The 16,477-nt window shown below is 45.0% G+C and overlaps 1 protein-coding gene across 8 annotated transcripts in view; it reads right to left on the reverse strand.

Moving 5' to 3' along the window:
• The window catches only part of MCC (MCC regulator of WNT signaling pathway), a 321,225-nt gene that overhangs the window by 8,872 nt on the left and 295,876 nt on the right, over positions 1–16,477 (reverse strand). For 6 of the 8 annotated variants that reach the window (XM_045022358.1, XM_045022361.1, XM_045022365.1 and 3 more), the window contains 2 exons: positions 15,667–15,873; positions 14,024–14,121 (listed from right to left, as the gene is read on the reverse strand). In XM_045022358.1, the coding sequence (XP_044878293.1) occupies positions 14,024–14,121; positions 15,667–15,873 (305 nt within the window). Of the gene's footprint in view, positions 1–9,931; positions 10,173–11,108; positions 11,669–14,023; positions 14,122–15,666; positions 15,874–16,477 lie in introns of those variants that run through there. The other 2 variants (XM_045022364.1, XM_045022363.1) reach the window with 2 other exon arrangements.

The raw sequence follows: 16,477 nt of genomic DNA on the forward strand, positions 1-16,477 counted from the left end.
ATTATCACATCTGATACTTATGACACTCTCTCATTCCTCCTTTTTCTCAAACTCAGAACAAAAAATGACTGAACAAAATGGTTTTCAGTTAAAAAGTAAAATTGCACAGCAGCCATTGCTGTACAACCCAGCATGGGGCAGAACCTGCAACCCCTTGGGAGTTAAGTGGCCTCCTCTCATCTGACTCTCATTCTCCATCCTTCCTAACCTCTGTGCTGCTTTTCATGCTGTCAACCGTGACATCCATCCTGGGACCATTTGCTGGAGTCTCAGAACGGGCCGCCTTGGTTTTGCTCCCATCTGTCAGTGTCCTCTTTTTTTGTAGCATGCAGCAGAGAGAGAGGCTGGTCTGCTGGATAGGGAGCTAGCCCTGAGACACCTGGATTCTACACCCATGGACTTCCTGTCTGGCCCAAGGCCAGTGCTTTAAGGACAGAATTTCAAAGGTTTTTAGGCACCCAAAGATGTAGCTAGATATCTAATGGGGTTTCCAGAGCACCAAACCTTCCAAGTGCATTTGAAAATCTCACTAGGTGCCTAAATACCTTTGAAAATCTGGCCTTTAGTCTGTGTGTGCCTCAGTGCCCCATCTGTACAATCACAGAAGATTAGAGTTGGAAAAGACCTCAGGAGGTCATCTAGTCCAACCCCAACTAAATCATCCCAGCCAGGGCTTTGTCAAGCCAGGCCTTAAAAACCTCCATGGATGGAGATTCCACCCCCCCCCCCCCAGGTAACCCATTCCAGTGCTTCACTACCCTCCTAGTGAAATAGTATTTCCTAATATCCAACTTAGACCTCCCCCACTGCAACTTCAGACCACTGCTTCTTGTTCTGCCATCTGCCACCATGGAGAACAGCTGAGCTCCATCCTCTTTGGAACCCCCTTCAATGCTGTTATCCCCTCAACTACCTGCTCTACCTCACCGAAGGGCTGGGAGGAGAAATAGGTTAGATTTGTGAGCCTCAGGTGATGAGACTACATAAGTACCACAGGTAGACTGGGAACTTCTCTATACACAGGTAGCCCTTCCCTGGGTTTGATCCCTTCTTTTCACCTACGCCCCCACATCTCTCCCTTTTCTGAATGTAACCTAGGCTCAGTGCTTTGTTGTATTTTTTCTGAATCCCCCGTTCTCTCTGAAACAACCCCTCAACATTTTCTCCCCGCCACTGAGGGATTCCTCTTTTACAGGCTAAACTTCCATACCCTTAATTTAATCACCAGCTCTTTCGTATCTTAATCACCCTGCCTCTGTTTGTAAACAAAATACTGACTCCCTGCCCCAGGGGCACATCTCCTCTACAGAACTTACATTTCACACTAATACTGTGCTGTAGTTAAGAGCTCCACCTGGGAGCTTGCACACCTCCTGTATGAAACTCAGGGAGGGGCTCCCGCCCTCCCCTGCTCCCGCCTTCTCCCCCCCATTGGCACCCTTGTTCTAGGTCCTTAACTGGAAATCTATGGTGTCCAATTTATGGCACCACTGATAACCTTAATTTATTGGTTTAATCAACAAACCCCAGTTCTTCAGGACAAGTGTCTGCTGTTTATGCTAGAGGCATCATCATGATATGCAGTTTCCAACTTCTGAAGCCACAAGGGAAATCCAAAAGTTATGGCTGAAAACAAGACAAAGTACTGATCCAAGTTCCACCTCTCCGAATGTGGTCATTGGGCAGTGGTTATTCAACTCTCAAGGTTGTTTGGTAGGGCTCCCCACACAATGTAATTCTGATTTTAAACCAGAGAATTTTTTGTTTACTGTGTTAGCCAAAGAAAATATTCCATAATATGTGTATATAGGAAACATACAAACAAATTAACGCTCTGTGTGCTTTTACCCCATTGGACAAATGATGTAAGTCCCTGTAGTTGTAATAGTGTATCCACCATACCAAATGTACACTCGACCCGCCACAATGGCACTTTCTCAGTTTCTCTTACACAGCTGTAAAATACAGAAGAGCTTGAATTCTAACCCTGCAGTAATATCAAAGTACAGTTCTCTGAAGGTCACTGTAAAATACCACTTTTCTCAACAGATCTACGCCCTGTGTATATTGAGTAACATATCCCTATTACAGTGCCTAAAATAAATGTACAGAGTTGTTTCCTCCTGCTAGCCCTGCAGAGCCAACACAAGTGAGAGAACTGGATTCTAGTTCATCTTGTCCATCATTAACAAACCTGTTTACTAAATTTCAATTACAAAGCTAATCAGTAACACCTGTACAAATCTACTGAGCACTATGGGGGTTGTACAGGTGTCACTTATGACAGAATCTCACTATGATGAGGTTGCACAGGTGCTTAACTTGAAGACAGTGGTCACTAAAACAGGTGTGAAGGCATGATTTGGCCAGCAGAACTGTTGAGAGGTAGCTTGACTTTCTGGGCCTAGCCTGGGTTTGCAAGGCTCACAGTTGGGAAACAAGCATATTTTTAATTGTAAACTGAACACATTTGATACATAATCACTGAGAGTAGTCAAAGAATAGCATTTCTCTAGAGACCCTGTCAGTTTAATAGAGTTGAGGAATGATGCACCTTAAAGACCATTTGACACCAACTTCTCACACTGCAGTGTGTGAAACCTTTTGAATTCCTTTGAGACTATGCTGAGATTTTCTGGAATTGCCTCTTAACCAGACCACAGTTCCAGTGTTGGCCTGAAAGTGGCAGCATTTTATAACCACAGGAAGAGCTGTTTAACTTCTTAGTTTAACAAATTTAAAATCCATCTTCAGCAACAGAAGGGTTTTGCCAAAACAAGTCAGGGAAAAACTGAATGGTAGCTGCTTATGCCAATGTATTGTTGTCAAGGATATACTGGTTAGGTTAGAATGAGAGGGTGGAAAGAATCTTTGTTAAGAAAAGTCTTAAAAATTCTTTGCTGTATAGACTCATGCATATTCTTAAATTTCTAGGGTGGTGGGCTTTTTTTGTTTTTGGGGTTTTTTTTGAGGAAGGGGGCAGGCAGGGGCCTAAGGACCATCACAAATCTCACCACTTTCAGCTCCCAAATGCAAGGTGCATTTCATTGCCCTTGCTTTAGCTAATAGAAACACACAGCAGTGTACAGATAATAGTTTACCTTAGTTAAGCAAAACAACCTCGCCCATTTCACCTTGTGGAGCGAATCAGAGATGAATGAACCAGACATTACAGAAGTTAGTCACATTGCTTTAACACACTTTTGACAGGTGCTCTGATACTACAATGTTAAGAGCCCTTTAAGAACCTGAACAGAGTAGTGCAGAGATTGAGTGGCTGCCTACATTGGAGAGGTGGGTGGTTGGGGACTTTGAAGGGGGGAGGGTATATTTATGCTGGTCTGTGACACAGCATGAGTAGTAGGTGAGCTAGGACGAACATATATAGTAAGTAAAAGGAGAAGGAAAAAAAATGCAGGCCCATTTAAAATCAAGAATCAGCCAGAAAATACTGCACTGAAACAAAGACCACACTGCAGCAACTTGAATAGTAAGGAACCCTGCAAGGCAGCAATTCATTTTAAAGTTCTCAACACATCACCCGTGACAAAGGCCTGGTAGACAGCTCCTACTAAAGTGCTAGGGAAGAAATGATGAAAAGTGGGTTTTTAAAAAAAGATTTCTAGGAGCTTTTCTTGCACTGTGAGCAAACAAGCAACTGACTTGCTTCTATTATTACATAGTGGGTTTTTTTGAAAATCCACTTTGCTAATGAAGGAAGTTCTAAACCTATACACTCTATGGATTAAGGGTACGTCTATACTACCCGCCAGATCGGCAGGTAGCGTTCGATGCATCAGGGATCGGTTTATCGCGTCTCAGCTAGACGTGATAAATCGATCTGCTAATCGACGCCTGTACTCCACCTCGGCAGGAGGAGTAAGCGGAGTCGACGGGGGAGCCGTGCCAGTCGACTCACTGCCGTGAGGACGGCCAGGTAAATCGAACTAAGATACTTCGACTTCAGCTACGCAAATAGCATAGCTGAAGTTGCGTATCTTAGTTCAAACCCCCCCGCTAGTGTAGCCCAGGCCCAAATCTGTACCTTTACCTTTCCTTCCCCATTTCCCCCCTTTTCTGGGTTGTTACAGGGAGGCTGCCTGGGAGAGGAACTGAAACAGCACATCTCCTGCCTGACCTGTCCTCAGTACCTCCTAGATTGGTCAGATTCTTTTCAGGTGCCAGCTCTGAGCCTCCTGGGCATGCAGGAGCTTTCACAGTGTGTATCTGCACCCCCTACTCCTTCCACACTTACTGCCACTAGCAGCCTGCAATGTGGCTATGAAGTGAAATAAATCTCCTAATTTGCAGTGGCAGGATTCAGGTAGCTGTTTTCCTGAGATAGTGCAGTTCGCTGAAAAGAGCATCAAACCATCTGCCCTTTGCAAGAATTCTCATGAAAGACACTGCAGCAATTTGATGGAATGAAACTTCACGAACCCCGGCAAACCAATCCACAGGGATCCAACACTTTTGAATTCTGAATATATACTTATTATTACATTACATTGATTTCAATGGGCTTTCTACAGAAAAGTGCTACTCAGACATATGGACACTGAAGCAGCAGCAAAAGCAGAGAGATATTCATCCAACATCTACTAATTTGTTTTGGAATTAGTGAAACTGAGATTTGTTTGCAGACTGGCTGAACAATCAAAACACATGAATTCAAGTTTTCTCCTCCAAGGTGTGGTATTTTCCATTTTTACCAGTATGCCAGAGACTTCATCACAGCTGCAAATGCTGGTATATCAGCAGTCTCTCTATCCCTTTGTAAGATCTTGTGAAAATATTCTCTGTGCCTTCAGAACTTCCTTAGTATCTACTGTTCCCCAATTAGCTAAGAGATCCCATTTTGGCATGTGAAAATCCTTCTAACATTTGTGCCCTTCCAGTCATTTGTTATGTATTTTGTATCTGAGTGATAAGGAACTTGGAGGTGCACTTTGTATTTAATTAATGCACTAAAGGGCTATATGCATTTATGGAATTCTGAGCACAGCTTCACTCTCCTGATTGCTATTATAAATCAGCAGAATAAGAAGAATCAGCAAATGCAGGTTTAATAAAACAGAAAATGTTAAAATAATTGTGCTATTTATAACACAGCATCTTTTCAGAATGAATCTATGGTGGGTGTCTGAATGTTTATATTTAAATGAGAGAGAGAATTAACTATTTTAAAAGGAACACTCAAACGTCGACACACCCTAAATTCAGTAGCTGTTTCAACCTTACAACTTGTTTTTGTTTAGCATTCTGAAGATCAGCATCACCTTTGCTCTCACCTCCCACACCTTCCTTTTCCAATTGATCCTGCAGCAACAGGGAGTTGAGAAAACATAGCAGCAGCACATCACATCTTGTGTGAGATGCATGCAGAGAAAACTGGTGCATGTGTGCACTGACAGGAAATGAGCCTGTGATCAGAGATATGCCTGCAAGCAAATCACACAGGGGACTATGGTTCTGTTTCAATTAGTTAATAACTCCCTGCTGCAGTGAACAGTCAGCAGGGAACTAAACAAGTCATTTGGGAAAATCTCTGCCTGCAATGTTCTGAAGGGAAAAACTACTTTCTGAGTATGTGTAGCTCACAGGCCTAATGCACAGCAGCAGCCTCTGAAAAACAGTACCACTTATTCATTGAAATTACTGACATGGTAGTAATGGAGAATCTTGGTTTACATTTTTAAGACCAAAACAATTGCTGAGTGGAATTAAAGTGGACAACTGCTGAGTTGCTTTAAAGAGCTTTGGCTCAAGCTTATGGAACGGTTTCAGTGGAAAGGCTAGTTAACAATGTTTCTCTACTTTCATACATCTAGCCACATCAAATGCTCTGAATCCAATTTGGGCAGAAAATCCCAAACCCTGGTCCTATACAAGACAGAGCAAACTTTTTGAAGTTTTCTGTCAATTTGGTCTCCCCATACTTGCTGCAGGTTTGGCCCAGGATGTCTTACCCTACTCACTGTGACTGCTTATGAGGACATGCAATGCATTGTCCTACTCCTGTAAGACAGGATGACACACACTTGTAGTTTCTGATTCTGCCACCAGCCATTCCAGATGAAGCTCAACTTCCCTCTTCTCAAGCGACCACAGATAATGATACGTTTAAAACCATTGCAGTTCAATCCTCTTTCCATTAGCAGCTTAAACTAACAACCAATGTCAGCACTGCATGTAGCATCCCTTAACCAATTAAACAGCAAGGCTACATCGTTCACTCAAGGTGGGACAAGTAATATGGAACACAAAAGAAGAGGGCCACACAGAAATATTTGTTTCCTTAATAGCAAAAAGCTAGAGGGGGAAAAAGCCTTTTCAGACAGAAGAGGGCCTCATCCTCCCTGATTGAACTAACCTCCTTATCTCTAGACCAGGGATGGGCAAACTATGGCCCGCGGGCCGGATCCGGCCCTTCAGGGCTTTGGATCCGGCCCGCGGGATTACCCCTGGTGGTGCTGCGGGCCCGGCGCTGCTCTCAGAAGCAGCCCCCGGGCCGGGAGGCAAAGGGCTCCATGTGCGCAGGCAGAGCCCTCTGCCCCCCCCTCCCCCGCCCAGGGGCCGCAGCACTTCCTGGAGTGGCGTGGGGACAGGGCAGGCATGCAGGGAGCCTGCCCTGGCCCTGGTGTGCGCCACTGCCACCCCGGAGTCACTTTAGGTAAGTGGCACCGGGCTGGAGCTCAAACCCCCGCCCCCCAACTTCCTGCCCTAAGCCCTCTGCCTGTACCTCGCACCCCTCCTGCACCCAACTCCCTGTCCTGAGCCCCTTTCTGCACTCCTGTGCATTCCAACCACCTGCCCTGAGCTCCCTGCTGCACCCTGCACCCCAACTCCCTGCCCTGAGCCTCATCCTGCACTCCGTACCCCTCCTGTACCCCAACCCCCTTCCCTGAGCCCCCTCTTACACTCTGCACCCCTTCTCTGCCCCAATCCCTTGTCCTGAGCCCCTTCCTCCACATCCCGCACTCCACCCGCCCTGCCCCGGCCCTGCATACAATTTCCTCACCCAGATGTGGCCCTCGCCCCAAAAAGTTTGCCCACCCCTGCTCTAGACTGATTCTTGCTTGCATATTTATACCTGCCTCTGGAAATTTCCACCACATGCGTCTGACGAAGTGGGTATTCACCCATGAAAGCTTATGCTCCAATACTTCTGTTAGTCTATAAGGTGCCACAGGACTCCTTGTCATTTTTTCAGATATGACATTTGTCCAACTCACGAGTGTGTTTGAATCACAGACGCCTGCAGTGTTGTTTCCTGCCACCAGTTTGACTGTGTGGAGGAAAAGGAGGAAAGGTGTTAAATGCTTTAAAGTTTGTCTTGCTGTTATGGGCAGGAGCACTGCACTATTCTATGTGTGGCCTGATGATCAGAGGTTCAGAAGTCTCTCAGAAATCCAAGGGAGCTGTGGAGGTTTGGCACTTCTAAAATCAAACCAGTGGTGCTTAGGGATGTGAGGGACTCTTCACTATAATTGGGGGCACAGTGGAGGCGCTCCCTGGTCAAGCTTCCCTGCACAGCTTTGTCCTGACCTGGAACTTTTCCAGTTCTGGGCCGAGTACAGACGGACAATTCTGTCAAGTTGTATAGTTGCTTAGTGATTTGGGTGACTATCCTGTGGTGAGCAGAGCTACTAATTCTATTTAAAAAACAAAGGATACTGGTTATTGGTGAAAAATGTCAAAATAGCTAGCCCCCTCCCCCTGTGTTCTTGAGGAGTCTGTCCCAGTTTGCCAATTCACATCATCTCTTGGGGTTTATCTCCTGGCTGTGATTTATTATATTATACAGCATATAGACCAGTGGTGGGCAACGTGCAGCCCATCAGGGTAATCTGATTGCATGCCGTGAGACATTTGGCTCACGTTGACTGTCCGCAGGCACTGCAGCTCCCAGTGGCTGAGGTTCGCTGTTCCTGGCCACTGGGAACTGCGGGGGCAGTGCCTGCGGACCGTCAGCCTCAGCAAAATATCTCGCAGTGCGCAGACAGATTACCCTGATGGGCCGCATGCAACCCGCAGGCCACAGGTTGCCCACCACTGATACAGACATTTCCACGACCCTGTGCTGCACTTCCCAAATCCCTGGATAATGGTCGAGGCATAAAAAGGCAGGGATCCTTGAATTTTGCAGATGGCTATGTCATTGTGACTTCACTGCAGCCTGTCACAAAATTTGGTTCCGAAATGCTACGAAGTTCCAAGTCCCTTGACCCCATTTAATGTACACAATAATTAGGTCAAGGAAAGAGGTAAATGTGAAATAACTCTACCAAAAAGGAGCAGACAAAATGCTGTGGGAAAATTGACAGGTTGCTTTTTAATACATAAAAGCTTTATTGACATCTGCAGGTACGGTTTGAGCTTCAGCATGGCAGAAAGGGACACTTCACTGTGGCACTTTTTAATTGTCACTCTTCCTTTGGATCATTACAATACTCTGTAGTTTCGCTTTCCTCTTTTGGTCTGCAAGAGCAGGCCCAATCTGTGTTCAAAATACGCCTGAATTTTGGAGACACTTATATCCAAGTCAGGATCCCAACCACATGGCTGGATATCACTGCCATCAAGAGCTGAACCCAAACCTCAGAGCAGGGCTGCCTGGGAGGGGAGGGGGGTGGCAAGTGGGGCAATTTACCCCAAGCCCTGCAGGGACCCCCCCCGAGACTATAGTATTCTATAGTATTGCAACTTTTTTTTATGGAAGGGGCCCCCAAAATTGCTTTGCCCCAGGTCCCCTGAATCCTCTGGGCGGCCCTGCCTCAGATCCAAACAGCCATAAGCAGAACAGAAGATTGAATTCAAACTTTGCAGTTTGGTCCAAAGGTAACTGGCATTACGTGAAGAAATGGCCACCATTATGATTCAGCACAGTTTTCTGTGACATTGCTGATCTCCAAATACCAGGGCGCTGCTACTGCAACAAGCATGGGGATCTTTTTGGGGAATGTGACTGTCTCTCACTAGAGTACACCTAGGAAATTCTAGAAGCTATAGTGAAACGAGGCAACTTTTCAACACACTAATAGAAGTGTCCATTGCTCCGGTTTTGAGGCAGGTGGAATAATGATAAATACTGAGCAATGAGGAGTAATTTCTCTGCAGAACATTTGTGTTGGTGTGTTTAGTACTGGAGGAGGGGCCAGTGTTTGACAGCCCGCAGACCATAGCCTCTTTATGCACAGAACTAGCATAGCATGGGCAGTGCCACTGCCCACTTCACTGTACGGCCTCAACTTTCTTCTGCTAGGCTAGTCTCCATGCCCAGTCGACCTTTGGCCTCTCTGCTGAGGCTGTCACAACAGGGGTGCCAAGTGGAATGGTGGCTTTTGTGATGTGGACATCAATCCACTAGACTCATTTCACACAGGCCCTGAACAGCCATCAGATGTAATGACTTTTGGCCAATATTGACCTGGTCTGGATTTGAAGTGGTGACTGGTGAAGGGCTTTGTATCCCATTACCAATCCTTGGAGCCATCAGTCCTCCTGGCCAAGCATTTTAATAAATATAAAGAACTACAAAAAATCCACGTAGACACCAAAGCTATTATAACTCTAGTTTTGTTGTGGATGGTTAAAGAACGTGAGAAGGCCTAAACATCAGAATATTGCTGTATTGGCCTAAGGGGATGCAGAGATTCTCATCCATTTTTCACAGAAGTTTTAGGAATCAGAGACTAAATAAGACCCAGTTACATCATATCCATCTCCCTGCAGGCAAGTTCGCTCCCTACAGGACATTTTTCTCATTTCCTCCTCCCTGCAGAATAGCTGCCATAAGCATTCATGTCCTGATAATAGATTTATTAAGTATGAAATGAAATGGACAAAGCTACGGTCCTCCCTCCCGCAGCTGGAGAGGAGAGCACAGCAGCAAGGAATGTACTACTTATGGGTCCCCTCAAAGACTGTGTCAGCATCCACTGCCATGCTGAGCCTCCGCTATTCCTGGCAGTTGGGAATTCCAACAAATCCTCTCTTACAGCCCTGGTTTCTGGCATGACACAACACAATGCGATGCCATCAGGCTGCTGGGAATATTTTTTCACTCCATCCTGAACACAAGATATTTCCTGCCAACAATCTGTGCGGCACCATTACTCATTGTCTTGAGACTGTCATATGTCTTCACTTTGGACACCTGTCAAAGCATTCTATTAGACCATAAAAAGAGAAACAAAGCAGTGCTAAATATATATTTTGGGGAATGGGGCAGATTTACATTCAGCCAGAACTTGGCATGAACAAACAAAGCAAGACAGCCCGCCCGCCCGCCCACCCCTGTCTATAATAGTGGAAACCTGGTAGCCCAAATGTGACTTTATAGCATGCAACTTGCAGATAACTGCTACTTTGCATGTGGCTTGTTTATAGAAGAGAAGAGGTCAGAGGTCTACAGTGAAAGCACATTAGGTGGAGTTTCACAGTGTACACAGTCAGGAGAAACAGTCAAGTTGGTTCCAAAGCAACTGTGACAAGGGAACCTGCAAAATTGGTACAAACATAGGTGCCGACTCCGTGGGTGCTCTGGGGCTGGAGCACCCACAGGGTAAAGTTAGTGGGTGCTCTGCACCCACTGGCAGCCAAGCTCCCCTCCTCCCCACCCCCTGCGCGCTGCGTCCCCGCTCTTCCGCCTACCTCCCAGTGCTTCCTGCCACCAAACAGCTGTTTAGCGGTGCTTAGGACTTTCCAGGAGGGACAGGGAGGAGCGGGGTCGCGGCATGCTCAGGGGAGGAGGCGGGGCAGGGACTTGGGGGTGGAATGGGGGCGGGGCGAGGCTGAGCACCCACCAGGAACAGTGGAAGTTGGCACCTATGGGTACAAATATGCACCAAACGAACAAGGTAAGAATATGATCCTTTTGTTGGATCTCCCCAAATCATTCATGAGCACTACACTGACATTTTAGGGAACCCCAAGGCCTTCAGAAGCTAATTCAAGGGTCAACACTGTCTGGATGCAGCAAGAGGTTAAGCAATCACTGCAGCACTGAGCACATTTGGTAGTGACGCTGCTGCAAAACTAGCTACAGGCCATGAAAAAATAAATGCTTCCAAATCATTATGTCAATGTCTATTTTTTTTCCTGCACAAGACAATCTTCCTCTGCTTTTTCACAGCAATACACTATTTTAAAATATAATTAGCATTACTTCAATAGAGAAGGCCCCCATATGCTCTGCAGCAACTGCATAAGAAAGATCATTTAGGGGTGAAGCTATAGGCTTTGACAGCCAATAGGAAACAGTTGGTGCTTTTGGCAACCAGGAAGGTGTGGGAGGCGGTTTGGACCTACAACACTCTGAAGGTGTTTGAGGCTTTTGGCCACATGGAAGAAATGCACCTCCTCTTTCCCTCTCACTTGTGGGCAGGTTTGGAGATGACTGCATTTTGGGGCGATGTGACCTTCTTTTCCCCTCTTAGGCACCAGCTATCTCAGTGCCTCAGTATTCACCATTGTGTCTAACGACCATGGATGATAAGCACAATGGCTGGATGTTTCTGCTAATGAGTAGCACTCAGCAATGTCACTATGAGGTTCCAGAGATAACTTTCAAGAGCTTTTTCCTCCAAGGCTGTTCACAGACTTAGGAAGAGAACACTTCTTCAGTTCACTTGCAGCTTACATTTGGAGGGTTACCTTGGCAAACCTAAGAGCAGAGCACATCTTTTTATTGTATGAGCGGTGACATTCTGATGCACGGTGCTTATTCATCTATGAGCACTACACTGACATTTTAGGGAGCCCTGGATCAGCTGGGTGGACTTCAGAAGCTAATTCAAGGGTCAACCCTGTCTGGACGCAGCAAGAGGTTAAGCAATCACTTATTGCTTAAGCAATGCTTATTCAGGGAGTGGTGTCTTCACAAATTTCACAGATGTGGACTCAGGGAGTACAGGAGGCACTGATAATACTACATCCTCCTGAGATGCAAGTGGGAGCGGGACTGAGAAATCTGCACACCAGCTCTCAGGGCATCAGTCCCGTCCCCCCCCCAACTCTACCCCCAATGTCAAAACTCAGCTCATAGTGGCTGTTAGTGTTGTTGTGCACACACAAACATCATTTATAGTTGCATTAATGATGAAAAGGTCCTTTTGTGGATTCACAGTTACATAAACCTTATTTAGATCTTTAAGGCCCCATCTACACTGAGATCAAAACCAAGTTAAGTACAATGATATAGATTTTTTTTTAAACACAGCTGTTGCCAATCAGGGTTTAGCATAGTTTCCCTCGGCTCTGGGGATAGGACTTTTTCTCTGAGATCTCTCTTAAAAATCAACAGACTACATAAGGCGATTAGCCTATTGCCTGATTTGGCTGGCACAGTTCTCAGTACAAATTCCTGTCCCCACTGATCATGGAAATCGTGCTGGAGCCCAGCTGGCAGCAACAATCGCATGTAACATGGCTGTAACTAACTCAGTCCAATTTCCATTATACAAAGAGCGTAAGCTCCTAACTTTATGAGCAGTTAATCTAATTATTTTTTCTTTCCCCTCCTACCCAATTGGCTGCACTCACTATCTGTTTGCTAGGCCCTTAACTGGAAATCCATGCTAACTGACTTATGGTGCAGTTGATAAACTGAAGTTTTTCTGTGTTTAGTCAGCAAACCACACTTCGTGACTCTACTCAATTTCTGCTAGTTAAGGCCAGTGGTCCCATCTCGAAACCTGGGAGCAAAAGGCAATAAAATTCGAAAGCTACAGCTGGAAAGAAAACATACAATGCTGGCTGAACTCTCAGTGCCAGGACTGTTCTCCATTGGGCTGAGGCAAAAGGCTCTTGGAGAATGATTATTCAACTCACTTACCCAGCCAGGTTTTACCCAGCGGAACACACCCTCACAAACAAATTACAATTTTTTAACCACAACATTTTTTGTTTACTGCACCAGCCAAGCTAAATATTCAGCAACTGCAACTTTGTGACTAGGAAGCAAATAATATTAGCTGTATTGATTTTACAGTAGTAATGACTTTACATTTATATAATGCCTTTCATCCTCAGGGATCCCTGTGTACATTACATACTTAACACTGAAATGAAGTTGCCTCTGGAGTGAAACACAGCAACTGTCTGATAGGCCACACCAACACTATATACAGCTTTTAGGCCAGAAATGCAGATGAATATATTTTTCAAACTGAAATGGTTACTGTAATTTTAGGTAGGTAGAATACAATTATCATAGCAGGAACTGGGCAGCTGGTCTCTTGCAAAAAAAATTGGTGGCTGGCAGAACGTGCATATAAATGACATTTAGGCATCTAAATAACTATTTTCACTTTAAGTCACCACATACAGTGCACAATTGCAGCCATTACATATGGGAATATATAGTAGGTGTGCAACTGCATATGGATTTCAGCTTAAAAGTTTGGCTATTAACGAAAAAAAGTTTTCAAGACATCCGTTTTGTATCTCATCTGAAAGCCAAAACAGCAACCTTATCACCATGCCATGGCACTAGTTTGGTACTCACTCAGAGGGAATGCTGCTTTTGAATCAACAAAACTTCTCCTTGCAGCACCTAGGGGTTCTTCGGTGGTCTCCCATCCAACTACTGACCTGGGGCCAAACCTTCTTAGCTGTAGCTCTGGATTCTAATCCCAGCATTACAACTGATTTCCTGGTGACCTTGAGTGAATCACTTAACCTGTCTGTGCCTCATGTTTCTCATGGGTAAAATGGGAATAACAGTATTTCCCTACCTCTCAAAGGTTTTGTGAGGCTAAAATTCATTTACATTTCTGAAAAGTTTAGGGACCATGGAGATGAGCACCACAGAGCAATTTATAAATTTAAAAAAAAAAAAGTAAAGAACAAGAAGCAGAAAACAAACTGTTAGAAAACTTTAGTCCAGGTTCCTCCGCATGGGCAAACCTCTGACGATCCCTACAAAACGTCCCAGATTAAAAGATACAACCCAGAATTAAATCTTCCCCTAGGACTGTGGAATAAGTAATGTCTCCAGGAAGTGGAAGAGGGTGCTTACCGTCTGAGTGCATTTGTCAGTTCTGCAGCCAGTTCACTGTCGTTGTATGGTCTCAGCTCAGCTAGGGTTAATGGTGTTGTGGTCCCATCTGTGGATTCCTGAGAAATGAGCAAGATCACCTTACTAAGAGTTACTCATCACCTTAAGGGGGGGAGGAGGGAACGACGATGAGCACTTTTAAACTTACAACTGCTTTTAAAACTGAGCTAAAATTAAATCAGTAAAAACAACACAAGAGTCAGGTAAAAACATCACTGCACCAAGAGATGGGTCAATGCATTATATTCCAGAGACTCACTCAATGTTTTGCAAACCATCCCACAATAATAAATAATTTGCAGACATTCTCTGGTGTCTTATTTCACTTTTGACACCGGGTTTGAAGGGAAAAAGCACAGTGGGCAAGCAGAAATTCAAATGATGTGTAGTCAAAAATACAGAGGGACACTTCTGTAATTTTTTTTGCTGCTGGAGCTTTGCAGGGACAGAGGAACAAAGGGATACAGCAGCATAGGCACAGGATTATAGAATTTCTAGGGTTAGGGTGACCAGATGTCCCGATTTTATAGGGACAGTCCCAATTTTGGGGTCTTTTTCTTATATAGGCTCCTATTACCCCCCATCCCCGTCCCGATTTTTCACACTTGCTGTCTGGTCACCCTATCTAGGGTGTCCCTATTTCCTTAGAAAAATTATAAACCTACACAGATTTAATTTAAGGGGAAATTATTTCCCCCCAACCACTGGTACCTACCTGCATTGTGAGGGGGTTTTATAATTAAATCTCCAGCCACTTCCTAGTGAAATGAGCACTAATGTATCTCAGTTTATTTCTGGATGCACGGACCCCATCACTATTGACTTTCAAGGCGATACAACAGTCAGATGACAATAAAGTTGGCAATAGTAGCTAGTATGCTAGTGCCGAATGATTGTCATCTTCCCATAATTTATAACTGCATTTTGCTCAGGGGACATGGGCTTAACTTTGCAGTGTCTGAGATCCCAGGATGGAAGGTGCCATATAATTAAGGGTAAGATTATGTCACAGAGGTCACAGAATCTATGATTTCCATAGACCTCTATGACATTTTCCGCCTCAGCCCAGGTGCGGTAGGGCTGGAGCTGGCAGCCAGTCGGGGCCCAGGAGCTCTCAGCCGCTGGTGGCGGGGGGACCTCACAGCTCTGGCCGTGGGCAGCTTCCACAGCTCCAAGGCACCATGGGCAGCGGTGGGGACTCTGGCACTCACAGCCACCACAGGTGGTGGGGACCCTGGATCTTCGAGCCACCACAGGCGCCGGGGGGACCCGGGAGCTGCGGCAGCAGTGGGTGCTGGATCCGTGCCCCCTAACCCCTGATTTTGTCACAGTAATTTTTAGTAAAAGTCACGGATGGGTCATGGGCTTCTCTGAATTTTTGTTTATTGTCTGTGATCTGTCTGTGAAGTTTACTAAAAGTAACCATGACGAAATCTTAACCTGACATATAAATACATGTCCACTGGAAGATGGAGAAAGATGTGTGTGTGGATGGAAGGGAGAAAGCAGGGATGATTAACATGCTTAAAACTGGTAATGACAGGGAGATGAAATGTCTTTAGTTATGTTTACTCTGATTCTGGAGACTTGCATTAATTCCTGACCTTGCCCAATTTGTCTTTGCTGCCACTACTGGTGGAGCTGAGGGATCTTATTTTCTGTTCTTTTTGCTCTTCTACTTCAGACTTCAGGTGCTCAATGTGAACTAAGTAGGCCTGTTCTTGGGCCTCTCGAGTGCTGAGTTTCAACTCCAGTGCTTTCTTCTCTTTCTCTAGCAGGTACAGTTGTGCCTTAAGCTCTGCCATCTCCTCCTGTTGGAGACACACAGATGATCACATCAAGATACCACTTCACAGAACTGTACACAAAAGGGAGACAGAGTGTTACAGTGAATGAAATCATGTTTGCGCTGCTTGCCAAGATGGGGCTTAAATTTAATTTTCAATGAATTTTTAATTTAGGAATCGCTCATACGATTCAAATGTATTATCTAAACAAAGAACATTTACAGACACAGGCAGCAGTAGAGAATTTTCTGGTGTAAATATATTATTGGTATTGAATACAATTATATATTATATTTATAAGTAAAAATAACCACAAATGTCTGAAAAGCTATCCCCTTGAGCCATAAGAGGTCCTACTCAGAGAGAAGTCTGAACTGGTATAATATATATTTCCTTTTAGTCATACCATCTTGCACTCAGACTAGGGTGACCAGACAGCAAGTGTGAAAAATCAGGACGGGGTGAGGGGTAATAGGAGCCTATATAAGAGAAAGACCCAAAAATCGGGACTGTCCCTACAAAATTGGGACATCTGGTTACCCTAACTCAGACTCCCAGGACCAAATTCAGAGGTGATGATAAAGGAGAAAGTGATATGCTGAAAGCAGGTGTGAAGACCTAAGACAGT

This window comes from Mauremys mutica, chromosome 6 (assembly GCF_020497125.1).
Source record: "Mauremys mutica isolate MM-2020 ecotype Southern chromosome 6, ASM2049712v1, whole genome shotgun sequence".
NCBI lineage: Eukaryota > Metazoa > Chordata > Testudines > Geoemydidae > Mauremys > Mauremys mutica.